At 42.6% G+C, this 17,395-nt stretch overlaps 1 protein-coding gene across 2 annotated transcripts in view; it reads right to left on the bottom strand.

Annotated features, from left to right (window-relative positions):
* Nucleotides 1–2,461: 2,461 nt before the first annotated feature.
* Nucleotides 2,462–17,395, bottom strand: part of OLA1 (Obg like ATPase 1) — a 181,720-nt gene continuing 166,786 nt past the window's right edge. For both annotated transcript variants that reach the window (XM_083154778.1, XM_083154779.1), the window contains 2 exons: nucleotides 12,640–12,762; nucleotides 2,462–2,957 (listed from right to left, as the gene is read on the bottom strand). In XM_083154778.1, coding sequence (XP_083010904.1) covers nucleotides 2,856–2,957; nucleotides 12,640–12,762 — 225 coding nt within the window. In that variant the 3' untranslated portion in view covers nucleotides 2,462–2,855. The remainder of the gene's footprint in view (nucleotides 2,958–12,639; nucleotides 12,763–17,395) is intronic.

Here is a 17,395-nt window from a genome sequence, read left to right as displayed (position 1 = left end):
TGGTCACCACTATTTAATACAGGCAATATCCAAACTGTGGCCTTCAATTAGTTTTAGCAGTCCCTAATAGAAAATGTGGCAAGGCATGATGGGACTTTTGTTTGTTATACCAGTGGTTCCCAAACTGTGCGCCGTGGCTCTCTGGGGTGCCTCGGGACACATGCAGGGGTGCCCTGGGTTGGTAATCCAGGACCAACTCAAATTATTAAAGGTTAATTATTTATGAGCAAAAGCAATGCTGGTGGCTGCCATTAATAAAATGTGTACAAACAGCCGCAAATCCTGTCCTTTACCACATAACTGACCCAAAGAATCACATATAAACCCATAATATAATAAAAAAAATTTTGGCCTAGGGGTGCCGTGAAAAAATTTTGATACTCTAGGGTGCCGTGATTCAAAAAAGATTGGGAACCCCTGGGTTATACAGAGACTGTTTTTTACTTAATTTCCTAACCCCAGAGGTATTAAACATGTGTCCCTCCGGCTGCTGTAAAACTATAAATCCCAGCATGCCCTGATAGCATTTTAGTATGCCCTAATAGTACAATTGTGAGAGAGCATGTTGGGATTTGTAGTTCCACAGCAGCTAGCAGGCCGCATGGTAAATACCTATATCCTGCAATGTGCGTTTGGAAGAACCTGCTGATAATTATATCATTACCATAACAGTTAAGGGCCCCTTAAGGCCCCCATACACTAGCTGATTTTGGTCAGATTTAGGCCAGATCAGTCGGATCTGGCCTAAATCGGACCAAAATCGGCTAGTTTTGATGTCCCCTCAGATCCGATGCGCGGTCCCGTGCGCATCGGATCTGCGTCGGGTGGTCGGACCTGCTGCACGTCCGACCACCCGACTTGGGACCTTGTGGGGCGGTGGAGGGAGCAGGGGGGGCTGGGGACGCTGCGAGGGACACAGGCGGCATAGAGCCGGGCGGGGGGAGCCGGGAGCTGTCAGCACTGAATAAAAAAAAAAAAGCCCATACAATGAATGGGCGGCCTGTGATTGGCTGAGCGCTCTCTCAGCCAGTCAGCAATTGGCTGAGAGAGCGCTCAGCCAATCACAGGCTGCCCATTCATTGTATACAGTAGGCTTTTTTTTCTAGCACTGACAGCTCCCGGCTCCCTCTGCCCGGCTCTATGCCGTCTGTGTCCCCCGCAGCGTCTGTGTCCCCCGCAGCGTCTGTGTCCCCGCAGCATCCCCAGCCCCCCTGCTCCCACCAGCAGCCCCCCCCCCCCCTGCTCCCTGGGTTTTTTACATGTGATAAATCGAGACGATTTATCACATGTAAAAAATGGCACATCAAGTGCCAATCTAATCAAGCTCCCCCGGGGAGCAGCCGGGGAAGCTCAGGGGGAAGTCGGGGGCGACTTGTTCTAAGGACAAGTCGCCCTAGTGTATGGGGGCCTTTACACTTGTGAGATTTGACCCAATTCAGGTGGATTGAGTAAATTTATCTGACAAGATCTGATGTGCCTGTCTGACAAAATCTTATGTGCCTGATGTGTAGGACACAATCCACAATCCTGTGCCATTGGGTATAACCAAGAGATTGTAAGATATTGATCCTCCTGCACATAGGATAAATCTTGAGTCAATCAGGTCCAATTTGTTGAACAATAAGTTGAACATGTGTAAGGGGGCCTTTAAAGTATTAAAAACTGAGTTTTAAATAATTTCTTTAAAGTGGTATTCAATGTTGATTCCGGCAGTCAGAAAATAATCTGATGTCAATTCGACAGTCGGAATAACGTTTTCCGACTGTTGTAAACCACCTTTATTTTGTCTAAAAATGCAATTTTTCAATTTTGTCTGCAAATTCGACTTTTTAAAAAGTATAATCTGCACGGGCTGTTTGGAATCTGGCGCATTGACAATTGGTTTGCGGATATTTCCAACTGTCAGAAACATCAGCGCACATTGAATACCACCTAAAAGTAACACCTACAACATCCTGATGATAGGATCATTAGTTATGCATTTCTGTCTCCTCGTCTGTTTTTTGATTAGAGAATATCACCTTTTATAGGGGTTAAAAAAATTAATTTTACATTTTGGATCTGTACATACAGCTGGTCCTCCGGCTAGTGGGAGGGGCACTTTAGGAATGCAGTGCAGCTTTAAAAAAAAAAAAAAAAAAAAAAAGACTTGGGTGCCTCTGCGCTTTTTGGGTATTTTTTCCCTGTATTTGATTACTGCCCAATGTATCCGTGAAGAAAGGTTACAATAACATTCTCTTGCTTGGCTTCTAAAGTATATCCTATCCCCTACTCAGGGAGACAAATGTTGGCAAGCCCCTCTCCTGAATCCCATGAAAGACTCACTCCTCGCAGACAATGGCAGCTGCCCCACACCGACAGTCCCTGTATCATACACATGTCTTAAATTCTGTAATCAGCAACCAGCAGGTGCTGTATCGTACTGAGCACTCAATACAGACATCCCCAAACACACAGAGGCTGGTTTTGTCCAATGTTTTATTGAGTGTAGACATCTGGAGTACTGTAAAACATGCATTATCTGTAGATTCCAATAAGAGCCAGCCGCATTGTCCTCACTGTCAGATGTGTCAGGCTTGGCTTACATGATGGAGATTAATGAAGTATCATGAGACTTCTGTGGATTCCGAATAGCATCTATGATTTCAAGTAGGATCTTAATCATTTCAAAAACACATTTACTGAACTTGTATTTTCACAGTGAGGTGACACACATCATTTCATAGCAAACAGCATTTATTGTGTTGGGAGGGGGGGCGGCAGGAGAGGGTGTGAGAAGACTGGTCCAGGTTTGGTACTTTAATAACAGAAAATTCTGTCTAATAAAAAAAAAAAATCTGTTTTGACATTAAAAATTATTTCTTCTTAGGCTGCTGAGGTGTATTGAATTTAAAGAAAATAACGTCTCCATCTTCTACAGTGTAATTCCTCCCTTGTTGTCTGTATTTTCCTGCTGCCTGTAAGACAGAAAAGGGGAAAAATGAATAAGTAGCGGACCCAGCTGGGGCATACGTCGGCTGAAACAACACGTTGGATGACGACTCTTATAGGATCGATTAGCTGACAGTGCAAATTTGCACATGCTAAGTACAGATGTTGCTTCTCAGTCTGCGATCTGGAAGTATTATGTCAGGGGTCTAATGTGCCGACGACAGGTGCGTTGACGCCGATAACAAAATATGAAGTTGTGTATGGTAAAAGTCAAAGAGAATAGTGCGGTGCAGTGGTTTAGGTTAGCAGCTGCACCATACCAGGTCCTTCTTCCAGAAGGACATTCCGCCGACATCATTACAAACGGTCATTACGCAATTTCGAACACAAACAGGATGCTTATAAATCTATTTCATCCCACGGTGGCAATTGTGGAATTATTAGGTTATCCACCATACTGTATTCCAGGGACCAATAGAATCACTGCAAACGTGCAATCATAACTATCTTTTTTTCCACGTAACTAACACTATAATAAAGCAATTCAATAAAGACCTACACAGCTGTCATCCGCATATTGGAGGCAGCTATTTTGTAGGCAGAACATCTGTATAAGGAGGACAATATAAACTTACTCGAAGCACTGATATCACTGTTGTGTAAATGAGAGACAACAAAATGTTACAACCTGAACAAAATCACTTCTGATCCGTTTTCCTGTAAACATGTAATGTGCTAGCAAGTAATACATAAGATACTGTTATACCGCTTTCACACTGCCAAAACATTTAAAAAACGGTATTTAAAACGGGTCTGAGCCTTCGCATTGTAGTAGATCACCATTTTAAATACCGTTTAAATACCATTCACATCAGTCAACCCGTTTAATCCCCTGAACACGTTTCAAGGCAGAACGCAGGGGCCATCCTATCACAGGTCTGTAATCTGTTGTTTTTACTAAAAACTGTTTCAGAGCCATTCTCACTGCATAAAAAACGGCCCTGAACCATGTAGGACTCTGCTTTTTAAATGTTTTGAAATACCGGTTATCTTTAACCGGTAAATCAACTCTGGTGCTTTCCCACTGCAGCCTTAAACGTTTAAACATGGAAAAAAATGGCAATATACAGTTTAACAAGTGCGGTGTGAAAGGGGTATTATACAAGTGATCAGTATTAATTGGGTAAATGCAATAATAACATTTGTACATTTTGTATAAATGTATAGTATGTGCTAAATATTATACTTAGTGTAAATAGTATAAAAATGAAAGAAAAAAAATACATTCATTAAAATTAAAATCAAGTGATGGTGGAATTTATTACATTTGCTGTAACAGTCACTTGCGGACCGTCCTTTACACTTTTTGCACACTCAGAATTGATAGAATCTCAGATTAGAGCAATCATATCATGTTTAGCACTACCAGGGAAAGGTGGGGTATTATCTAGATCCCCTCGGCCATATATCTTCAGTGCCATCTACATAATACTTGTTCATGTTCAAAGAAACAGTGGGGAACACCAGAAAACCACATGATCCAATTAGATACTGGAGCAATACACAATGATTTATAGGAAGTGCTTCAATCAAACAAACTAGCTTCAACTCGATTCATGTACAGTATTTAAGAATACACACACTATATATATATATATATATATATATATATATATATATATATATATATATATATATATATATATATATATATATATATATATATATATATATATATTAGATAGATATTTCCTGGTCCTACCGTAGTAATATCTGAGACACACTACAGACTATTTATCACTGTGCTCAGGGGTCTAGATTAAATGTGCAATACTCAGTGCTGCCCACCCCATACGTTTCCAAATTGTCTACCATAATATACTCATGACATATACTCATTGTTATTACTACTTATTCACAGAATGACAATATATTCTGCAATGTTTTTTTAAAAAGTGCATATACAACCCCTTCAGTTCATGCACCAGTGGAGCTTGCAATCTATACAGGCGATAAAAATGTTACAAAATGCATAAATCAAGACGCGTATCTAACATTTGCCGGCAATGACTGATCCTGTAGCTTGCATACGTGTATCTTAAATATTGTGTGTGTGTATATATGTGTATATATATATATATATATATATATATATATATATATATATATATATAAAAATAATCGATCTGTATCGAATATAATAATATATATTTTATTTTTTTACGTTACATGACAGCTACTATTATTGATGTCCTAACAATATGTAACGTGTATATGTTGCCAATCTTTTTTTGTTTTTAGTTTGTGATATTTTTTTTTTCAGATATATTTTTAGCTAATGTCCATTTTACTGTTAACTGCTTTGCTCTTCCGTTTAGGGGTTTCTATATACTTTTGGCTTATGTCAGCGCAGTGATTTGCTCTTTATACTGCACTATAATCACAGTTTGAGTGCCAGAAGAATGGGGACCACCGCTTCCTGTGTGTGCGTGTGTGTGCGTGTGTGTGCGTGCTCATTGCGATTATTTCTGAAGGTGGTTGATGTTCTAGCCTCCTAAATCTCAGTATTAATAGAAAACCCCTCAGCGTCTCTGCAAACCTATATCCAACACACAGTATAAGGATAGAAAATAAAAAATACCCACCTGGAAATCAAATGTGTGCGTGCTTTATTATTATTATTTTTTTTATCCTATAGGAGATTTGGTTAATTAAATGAAATATTGTCCCTTTAAAATGCTCAGGAGGCCATTTAATTCATTTAATAATGCGAAACAACTGGTAGAAAAATCAATACCCATTTGTGAGTCTTGAGTATGTATTAAACAAGACACGTCTAACCAGTTCATTTGCACTTGAAAGCCGCCATCTGCAGAAGGCAGCTTTGCCTAAGCAGATATGATTGCTAATAATGAAATATCCCTGTAGACTACAAAGCCCACACAGAGCTATTCAGTGTATAGTTCACAGCGCTGCCATTAAATTAGTTATGCTGCGCTGATGTTCCAGGCACGGAGGAATCAAACGGCAAGCGATCGACCCGATAGCACGGGAGCAAGTGCCTTCGCCGCAACGCTGACACTACGCTCACTACACAGCAATGCTGGAGGATATGGGGATACAAACAAACAAGGGAGGTTCTTTTATCCCCTCTGTCAAATGTATTTAAAAACACTTCAATTAATCTTTGTTTCCTTCCCCCCCAAGTGCTGTGTCATAGCTAAGTGACAGTAATGTAAGTGCCACCTACAAGTAACAGTATCACACGCTCCTTAACTAACAATAGTGGAACCAATCAAATAAGTTACCTGCTGCTGGATAAAGGCTGGTGTTTACTCACAGACTACTGGAGAAAGCAGAGCTTCCTTTTCTATGTGGATTCTGTATTTAGCAGCCAGTTGGAAGGATTGTCCCAGGTACAGTAGTAATAGATTTATTCGTGTGATTTGTGTCTATTAAATAAACGATTTCATTACTGGATGCTGAACTATGGTATGATCGGGAACGCGTCTCCGTGATTCTTTCCAAATTTTGTTCCGATTCTGAAGCTATTTGACCGTGGTGTCCGGTATTTGGGCTTTATGGGAATTTAATGGAGCAATGTCTATTCTTATAAGCCAGAACTTGATCCTGGAGTGCATGTTCCCCTTAATTTTGTATTAGTGACTCTGGCTACTCTTGATCACACACAAAAAATGTGTTAGGTTATGGTATATTATATTATCTAAAAAATATATGAAGCATTAAGCCTACGATCAATCAAAGCGTCTAGTGTTCATTCTAGCACCCGCCATCTTTGAGGTGTCACTGTCTGCTGTGGTGTTTCTAGCACAGGTCTAGTTTGCATATCAGTGCTGACATGCAGACCACACACACTGTGCTAGAAGCACTACAGCAGACTGCGACCCCCCCAGGCAGGGAAGAGGAACTGCATGGGTTTTCAAATATGTGCTAGAATGAACACTATGCGTCCTTATTCACGCTAATACTAAGGTAGTAATTAATCCTCCCATATTTCCATTCACATTTTTTGGAAACAAAAGTTTTGTCTTTTGCCACTGAATTGGGAACTCAGAAAGACAAAAAAACATTCTTAACTCGGGGAAACTATTTTAAATTACTGTCAAATAATCTAGAATGTTCTAGAAAAAAATTATTTTTTCCCGCTTCTACAGTACCTGGATCTTTTTGCCAATCAACCAAGAGATTGAAGCGAACAGAAATAAGTTACAACATCAAAAAATAAACTGGTGTTTTCTAATGAAGCTGCTGCAGCTAATAATTAGATAGAAATTAATATAGAACACACTCATCTTTATAAATGGCCCATTACATTTGAATAAGTCTGACTTATCACTACACTATCTAGTATTGAGAACTTGGAAAGCTTGCGGTGAAATTTGGCATGATTTGAATATTGTGGTGGAAAAATAGCCGTTATTACACAGGTGTGGATTTGCATTAACATTTATTATTTTTGATCTACTTTGCACACTGTGCTTGCAAAACTGCACTATGCTGAATTTACAGTCTATGAAGAGAGCAGAGTCGCCTGTCCGTTCTGCTGTGTGCTCGGGGGGGCTCTCAGAATGCTTGAGGACAATTTCTGTTCGGCGAAAACTCGCGAGGCTTTCCGGTCATGCGCAAAATGACGCCGAAGATTCTGTGGAACAGTTTTGAAAATTTTGCTCAGATTTATACAAAACCTTCGTAAAGGGAGAACCAAACAAGCATCTGCCCTCTAGTGCCCAGAAAGAGGAAGGACCTTTTTAGTTTATTAGGCACATGTGTCTAAACTTGCTGAGTGCTTATTATTAAACTTAAATAGTGAGAAACGCTGATTTCCTTAAACAATCATACCCTGAACATTTACAGACTATTTTACTTCTGGAAAGTCCAGAGTAGTATTTGCGGCGTGCTAGATGTCAACATTTCTAAATTAATGTTACCGATATTTACTACCATCGTAGCGAACGATACTAGGAGGCCGGTTCTGAGTCACCTGGATCTTTCTTTACGGACGCAAGCTGCAAAAATTGCATGCAGCACATGCGCAGGTGGGTTACGGTATAAATGGTAGACAATGTCTAGGATGACACCTTGAAAAGGTCGACATACCCAAGGTTGACACAAGCTTATGGTCGACATGTGTACCACTATGCTTGCAATGCTTCGGGCACGAATATATTCCAACTCAATGCCCACGGATTGTAAAGTATGAAATACCAACTTAAAAAAAAAAAAAAGCGAAAAAATTGTGTCTACCTTTTTCATATCGACCATGTCTGACAACCGTAAGCGTGTGTCGACCTTTTGCCAATGTCGACCATTTCAAGGTGTCGACCTAGTCCAGTGGTTTTCAACCTTTTTACCCTGCGGCGCACTACATAAGATTTTAAAATTGCCAAGGCGCACCATGAGATCCCCACAGGGCAAAACACATCGGCCCGGACAGGAAAAAAATAACAAACCTATTGGCCCCCATCTAAAAAAAGAAAATCACATTGGTCCCACAGGTAACAAAAATAAAATACATTTGCTCTTTACAGCAAATAACAGTTGACCTGGTTTGGGCATCTCTAGATCTGGGGACACACTTGAGAACAGCTCAAGGCAGACTAGGGTGCACCGTACAGTGGTTGAAAAACACCGACCTAGACATTGTCTACCCCGCAGGAGAACCCTATTGGTCTGGTAAAATATGGAATTTAGGGACAGGAACCGGGTGACTAAAATATTGCCCAGAACCACCCTGACTTGTGGGAGTGACTCAAAAAGCTCCCTGTGATTCTGAGTCAAGTATAAGGGAACGGGAAGCTCTATTTCTAAAGTATCTCCAGCCCATAGCCTGGGGCAAGCACAGATACTAATGACAATTGCCTGCAACCACAGCTACTTCACATGCCACTCAGATCATCTAAACATCTTACACCCCAAGACTCAAAAATAGTAAATTTGATTAAGATCTGGTCCTCGTGCATGCGGTTATAGCATAGACTTAAAGGACTACAGTTACTAAGTGGTGGGTTTTGCAAGCCACATTCTTGTCGTTGTTGACCCCAAAATTTAAAACTGCTAAATTAAATGCTTAACAATTTTTATTATTGTGGTGCCAAAATCGCTAAGAGTTGGCAGAGTCCGAAGATAAAGTATACGTACTTAAAAATCTTATTTACAACCTCCTAAATCAGTGGTTCCCGAGCTTAATGTACCCTAACTGTACAGGTTTAAAAGAATATCCATGCTTGAGCATAGGTGACTTAATTAGTGGCGCATTCTTTTTGATTAAACCATCTATGTTATGCTTAACTATGGATAGCCTTAAAACCTGGACAGTTAGGGTGCTTTGAGGGGGTGACAGATGACAGTTGGGATTTCGATGGCCAGTACTCCAACATCAGAATCCTGACTGTTTAAATGCCCGAGAGACAGGAGCTATTATCCCTTATGGGGGTCCACGAGCTTGGCGAACCCGCAAGAGGCTTCTTTGCGCTCGCCCCTTGCCAGAGCACCGGCTGTCGGGATTCCGGTCGGGATACTGACCGCCGGGATCCCGATTGCTGGACCGCCATACCACACCCACCTTGAGGACAAAGGGGCGGAGATTTACTAAGCCCAGTGAAGTGATAAAGTGTCTGGTACTGTATCACTGACCAATCAGCTCCTAACTGTCAAGTGATACACTGGGTTTGAAAAATGGCCATTGTGGGCTGATTGGATGCTGTGTTATCACTGGCCACTTTATTACTTCACCGGGCTTAATAAATGTGTGCCCATGAGTTTAGGAACCATTGGAAGTACAGAATGTGTATAGGAACAATAGGTCGGCCATACTATTCTACAATGGCCCCGATTCCTGTTACTTTGAGGTTATCGAGGAACATAAGTGGGTCTGTGAGCTACATCGGGGCAGGATTGAAGTGATTAGGAAACACTTGCTGATTAGCACCGCATGCTATGCTGAGGCTATACAAATAAAATGTTTATAAAAATCCTGCCAATTGCCCATGGAAATGGATACAACTGGGCCCAATCCATGTGGAATTTGTATCTTGTCCCTGACTTTGAATGGTGCTCTGGATTCCTCCCAATGGTGTGCTTATCGGCTGTTGACAAAACAAACCATAGCGTGTAGGTGCTAGTGAGTGGTATGGATGTTTGACAGTCAGCTCCAGTGTAAACATGGTACATGACTGGTAATAACAATCATAGCATTGACCAATACTCCTATTGGTCCATCCGACTGTCCTAGGATGCCCTCTATCATTTCCTGTTCCTGCTTATGCAATAATATTGTGTCGCCATCCAACTGGGACATCCAGAACCCCTGGTGGAGGACAACAGACTACATTATGAGACAGTGTTCAGTATCTATTGGTACTGTACACAATGACACAATAGTTCCTCACAGCTGTGCTAGACTTTGTGTTTTAAGGGGGGTATGAGCTATTCAATTGTGTTTTCTTTATTGTGCTAATCGCGCCTTGCAGTGTCGGGTTTAATAAATGTTTAACATACAATAAAGGAGTCTACACGTACGAATATCTGTGGAATCTGCAAATATGTTGGTTGGTAAAACATGTATTAAAGATAATAATACACCCCAGGCAAACACTCTTATTTAACGGATACTGAAGGTGTCCTCACTTCTTAGCAATTGGGTTTAATTTTTTATATGGTGGCAGAACTCCTTGGTGAATACTCAATCCGACAGGTAATGTTTTCTGGATTTCTTTAATCATGAACAGGTGAGTTAATGTAGACAGAGATCCCAAAAACATGAGCTGATCAGAAAGCTTTGAGAGTTGAGGATGAGAACCTCTAGTTTACACTATAGTGAACAATGTACACGACTACAGTTTACTGAAAAATCAATTCAATGCATGCTTTAGGGATTTAATGTTTTAATTAAAGGTTTTCTTTTTTAAAGATTTATGGCAGAGTTTTCAGGGATAATGCTATGAAGAACATAGCTGTTTACAGGTTGGTGAAACGTTTTTCTGATGAGAAAGTGTCAGCGACTATGAATAATCAAGACGGCCAAGAACATGAATAACTGAAGCAAACATTTCAAAAGTTCTTCAAACTGTGTTTGAAAATTGGTGGCTGACTGCCAGGAAAACACTAAGAAAGTTGCATGAAAGTTGCCAACACCTCATGGTTCTTGCATCACGACAATACACCTGCTCACAGGGCACCGTCTGTGAGGGAGTTTTAGCTAGTACACAAATAACTGGGCTGGAAACACCCTCCCCATTCACTGGATCTAGCCCCCAATGGTTTCTGTTCCCAATGTTAAAAAATACTAAAATGAAGGTGTTTTGATGGCATTGATGACATCAGGAGTAATACGACAGAAGCTGTGAAGGCCACTTCAGAAAACCAGATTCAAAATGTATTTGTGAGGTGGACTTGGTGCTGGAATCTGTGCAAAACTAACCAAGGTAAGTACGTTGAAGATGTCCATATCCAGCAGTGATGTTATGCAAACTCGGCTTCTACAAAGTGTCTTTTTCATGTGATGTGTGTCTCAATAGCAATGTGATAAAACCACTTCATGCGACTGCAATGACTGATTAGATATACAACACTTGTATATCCGTGTGTGATGGAGTGTGACTCTGTATACTGAGTGCTAGGTTCCAAGGGCCGTAGTTCTATCGTGCTCTGTACACCGATTCAGAGACTCACGCACGCAGACATACAAGTGCTGCCTGTCCATATTAACCAGTAGTCTGGAGACCCATGTGTGACTCACTCACGCCAGGCATCTTGCAACGCATGGTGTACTGAGGCGGAATCGGGACATCTATCAGAATGAACTTAGGTCTACAGTCATTAGGTCGACCCCACTAGGTCGACTGGCAGGAAGGTCGACCTGATTTAAGGTCGACATGGGCCAAGGTTGACATGACTTAAGGTCGAATTTGCATAAAGGTCGACATGAGGAAGGTCAACTGGTCATAAGGTCGACATGGGTTTTTCACTGTTTTTTTTATCCGAATGTGGACACAGTCGACATGGACACAGTTGGCAATGAGAATCGGACCCTCGCAATGCTTCGGGCACGGTGACTCGCTTCACTCGCCACAGCTTTAATAACCTCCTCTATGCCCTAGTGGATGGTAGGGCATGAAATACCGCCTGTCGGCACATGACGGCTCAAAAAACTGTGAAAAACCCCATGTCGGCCTTATGACCAGTCGACCTTCCTCATGTCAACCTTTATGCAAATTCGACCTTAAGTCATGTCGACCTTGGCCCATGTCGACCTTCCTGCCAGTCGACCTAGTGGGGTCGACCTAATGACTGTAGACCTAAGTTCATTCTAATAGATGACCGCTTCCCACTGAGGCTAGGTGTGTGAGGACACATCTGTATATCTCTCTAAAGAGGAGTGGCATGCCGCATCTTAAGATCTTAAAAAAACATATACTTTTAACTCCTAACACCCAGAGTGCTGTCATTGACATACACAAGGTTTCAAAAAGTGAAAACACGTTTGGAGTAAACTACATTTCTGCAGGTATAAAATATCAGCTAGTGTATTGTCAGCCGGTTAGGAGCCAGAAGACATCAGTCCTGTTCCAGCTCCGGGAGAGTGCTGAGGAGAAGGGAATGTTAGGTGACAGCCTGATTTGACTGTCTCCAGAACTGGCCTCTCCATGGGGAGGAGTTGTCCTCTAACATGAAGCACTGAGGACTCACCTTGGCAGCTGTTTCTGAGCCTTCTTCTTTGAAATCGTCAAATTTCATTACTTCTGCCATAATGAAACCCTTCTCAAAATCTGTGTGAATCTTCCCTGCAGCTTGAGGAGCCTTTGTCCCTTTCTGTCACAAAAAGAGCAGAAAAATGAGTTGTTCAGGAAGATGGATTACAGGGGGTGGCTCTGTCAGCTGATGTACATATAAACCTGGCTGGAACTTTGTCAGATCTGTTACCAGTTCCACTTCACCGTCAGCTCATGACAATAATGGCTAAAGGTTTCTGATAATTACCTTTATTGCAAGCAAATACTAACACCTGGCAGACTGTGACTTGTATTATTTCTGTACATGATATGGCATATATATATATATATATATTTTTTTTTTTTTTTTTCTAAAAAGGACATCACAGTGTCTGATACCTGACAATTTAAAAAAATATTAATTTATATAAAATTTAATTTGTATTTGTTAGTACCGGTTGAGTATCCCTTATCCGAAATGCTCGGAACCGCAAGGGATTATTGAAGATTTCGGATTTTTTTTTTTGTACATACTCACGTCGACCCCCATTGTCCACAGCAGTCATCATTATCTTCAGCGGCAGCCCCAGTCCCAAAGATGCACTGCACATGTGCGTGGGTGCGCCGGTGATGTCACCGGTGCACCCGCGCAATGCATCCTTGGGTCCGGGGGACGCTGCTGAAGACGGCTCTGACGGCCGCCGTGGGCACCGGGAGATGAGGTGAGTATGGAAAAAGGTGCGGGGGAAAAAGATTTAAAAAAAATAAAGAAATATTCTGAAAGCCTACAATTTTTGGAATATTTAGGTTCTGGGATATACGGATAAGGGATACTAAACCTGTACTGCTTACACCTCACTTCTTACTGGCAAGCGGTTAAAATTTGATTATATTAGCAATAAATCTTTTTACAAAAACTGGCAGATATTTAAAAACATATTCAAATTCTATATATCTTTATGCTATATCTAAGCTGCTGAATCATTTAAGCAAATGTCTCCTAAAATAGTAAAAATAAAAAAATAAAAAGAAATAAAAAAATGAAAAAAAGGGATTTTTGTAAGAACTTACCGTTCGAATCCCTTTCTCTGATATGGTCCTGGTGACACAGCTCAACACTGGGATGTAGGAGGGTCCGAAGGAGCCAGGCACCTATCCTAAAGCTTTAGAGGGTAGGCTCCTCCCCTACTGCATCCCTGGACTCTTCAGTTCAACTTTCAAAGCCACTGGAATACATTAACTCAGTACAAACGCCTGCACATATTATATGCACATTTTATAACAGAAACTGTTAACTTTTAACCATTTTAACATGAACATCATGAAATTCTGGCATACTTACTGAGCGTAAGGGAGGGATCGCTGTGTCACCAGGACCATATCAGAGAAAGGGATTCGAACGGTAAGTTCTTACAAAAATCCCTTTTTCTCTTTCAATGGTCCTGGTGACACAGCTCAACACTGGGACGTTCCAGAGCCGGTCCTTTGGGAGGGTACGCTCAGGTCTGCAGCTCTCAGCACTGCTCGCCCGAATGATGCGTCCTCCGACGCGAACTCATGGAACCTATAGAATTTGGCAAATGTGTGAACAGATGACCAAGTGGCAGCTCTGCAAACCTGCTCCGCTGTGGCCCCATGTCGGACCGCCCAAGAGGTAGCAACTGACCTGGTGGTATGCGCATTAATTCTGGCCGGTACAGGCCTACCCACTTTGGTGTATGCAAAAGCTATCACAGATCGCAACCACCTAGCAATGGTCTGCTTAGATGCAGGCCAACCAATTTTATGTACGTCATACAATACCAATAAAGTGTCAGTCTTTCTAACACTCTTCACTCTGTCCACATATATGCGTAAGGCACGCACAACATCCAAAGTCTTCAACTTGTCCCTTTTCTTGGAACCCTCTGGGGGTTGAAACACAGGTAGAACTATCTCCTGATTTAAATGGAAGGCAGAGACTACCTTCGGTAAAAATTGCGGCACTGTTCTCAGAACAGCCCTGTCATCGTGAAAGATTAAGAAGGGAGATTTGCATGACAAGGCTCCCAACTCAGACACCCTCTTAGCAGATGCTACTGCTAACAAAAACACTAACTTCCACGTGAGAAACTTAAAGTCAGCCGACCTCAAAGGCTCAAAAGGTGCCTTCTGAAGGCAATCCAAAACCAGTGACAGGTCCCAAGGTGCTACTGGTTGCTTGTAAGGGGGATTCAGTTTGGATACCCCTTGTAAAAAAGTTTGAATCTCCGGTAAAATGGCAATTCTTTTTTGAAAATAGATGGACAAGGCCGAAATCTGCACCTTCAACGACTGAAGGCTTAGGCCCGAAGAAAATCCATCTTGTAAAAAATCCAACATTTTTGATAATTTGAAGTGAGATGTGTGAGCTTTTTGCCTCTCACACCATCTAATATAAGTCTTCCAGACTCTATAATAATTTGCAGAAGAAACAGCCTTTCTGGCTTTTATCATAGTCTGCACTACTGCGTCAGAAAATCCTTTCTTTTTCAAAATGGCGGTTTCAATAACCAAGCCGTCAAAATCAATCGATCGGAATCCAGATGATTGAATGGGCCTTGTCTTAACAGGTCTGGTCTCAGAGGTAGACGCCATGAATCCACTGATAACCTCTGAAGCCTCGAATACCAAGACCTCCTTGGCCAATCTGGGGCCACAAGGATCACCGGGACCTTCTGGTCCTGTACCCTCTTTAACAGTCTTGCTAACATCGGAATAGGAGGGAATGCATAAAGAAGATTTCCCTGCCAATGGGTAGTCATGGCATCCACTGCCTCTGCTAGCGGATCTCTCGTTCTGGCATAGAACCTGGGCACCTGATGGTTGAACCTGGATGCCATTAGGTCCAAATCCGGAGTTCCCCACATTGCAGTGATCTGGTGAAACACCTGAGGGTGTAGGCTCCATTCTCCTTCCTTGAGCTCCTCCCTGCTCAGGAAGTCTGCTTCTATATTCTCCACTCCTGGAATGAATATAGCCGATACTGCAGGAACATTCTGTTCCGCCCATAGAAAGATTCTGGACACCTCCCACATGGCCAATCTGCTGCGTGTACCTCCCTGGTGATTCAGATACGCCACAGCTGTGGCATTGTCGGTCTGAATCCTCAAGGGGGAGTTCCTTATACCTGTCTCCCGCCAAGGAAATCACTTTCCAGACAGCTCTCAGCTCCAAGATGTTGATTGGCAACGCTGATTCCTCTGCCGTCCACAGGCCCTGCAGCCTGAGATCCAGGGCTACTGCCCCCCAGCCCCTGAGACTGGCATCGGTAGTTACTATCAACCAGTCCCAGGTCTGTAATGACCGACCCCACTGAAGGGAATCTACCTCTGTCCACCATTTCAAGGAGTCCCGAGTGTCTGCGGACAGCACTATCAACTCCGTCTTCATGGTCAAAGTGTTTCCTGACCAGGCTGACAAAATGTTCCATTGGAATACTCGAGAGTGGAACCTGGCAAATTGAAGCGTTTCGAATGACGCCACCATTTTCCCCAGGAGTTTGAGGCACCTCCATACTGACAAGCTCGGAGCACTGAGGATCTCCTGAACTAGATTGACCAGGTCCCTGGCCTTTATCTCCGGGAGGAATACCCGATGGAGATGGGTATCCAGTATGACTCCCAAGAACTGGATCCTCTGTGATGGTACCAACTGAGATTTTTGTAAGTTTAAAATCCAGCCGTGAGCCTGCAAAAAACTGATGGCCTCTTTTAAATGACTTTGAAGCAGTGTTGCTGATTCTGCTTTGAACAGGAGATCGTCCAAATAGGGTATTACTGTGATTCCCCTGAGCCTCAGCACTGCCGCCATCACAGACATTATTTTTGTAAATACCCTTGGCGCGGTTGCTAGGCCAAAGGGTAACGCCCGGAACTGTAAATGCAGGTCTCCTATGGCAAATCTCAACAGCATCTGATGTTCCGGGTGAATGGGAACGTGCAGATATGCGTCCTGGACATCCATGGACGCCAGAAATTCTCCCTGGTCCAGACTCAGGAGTACAGTTCTCAAAGACTCCATTTTGAAATGGTCTACCCAAAGGTGAACATTTAAGGACTTCAAATTTAGTATTGGTCTGAAAGACCCGTCTGGTTTGGGCACCAGGAACAGCGTGGAGTAAAATCCTTTCTTCCACTCTGCCCTGGGAACCGGGACTACCACCCCTTTTTCCAAAAGGGAATGAGCCGCTCTCATAAGAGCTGTGCGCAGGAGCGCCTGCTTTGGTATGGGTGTGGGGATGAACCTCTTTGGAGTCCGCCCTCTGAAAGGGATTTTGTAACCCTGGGTAATAATCTCTAAGACCCAGGTATCCTGGTCTAGAGAAGCCCAAGCGTCTCTGAAGTGTGTAAGACGCCCCCCCACCTTTATCCCTGCCGGGCTGATCCCCTGGCAGTCATGCGGAGGGTTTTTCCTCTCCTTTAGAGGCAGGCTTCTTATTGAAAGAGCCAAACTTGGACCTTTGGGATTTGCCCCTGGAGTTCTGGAACTTTCCCCTGAACGATTGTCCCCGAAAGGACGCACCACCTCTAGGGGAGGGCCGAAAGGACGGCCTAAAAGCAGCAAATCTGGATGACTGCTTTGTTGAGGAGGCCGGCAGAAACGTACTCTTGCCGCCTGTGGCTTGTTTTATAATCTCCTCAAGCTCAGAACCAAAAAGTAACTTTCCCTTGAAAGCTAACATTTCTAAGGCCTTTTTGGACTCATTGTCCGCT

This window comes from Crinia signifera, chromosome 7 (genome assembly GCF_055691185.1).
Source record: "Crinia signifera chromosome 7, ASM5569118v1, whole genome shotgun sequence".
In the NCBI taxonomy this organism is placed as follows: Eukaryota; Metazoa; Chordata; class Amphibia; order Anura; family Myobatrachidae; genus Crinia; species Crinia signifera.
The sequence above is the reverse complement of the archived record's forward strand: the minus strand, read 5'-3'. Positions and strand labels throughout refer to the sequence as shown.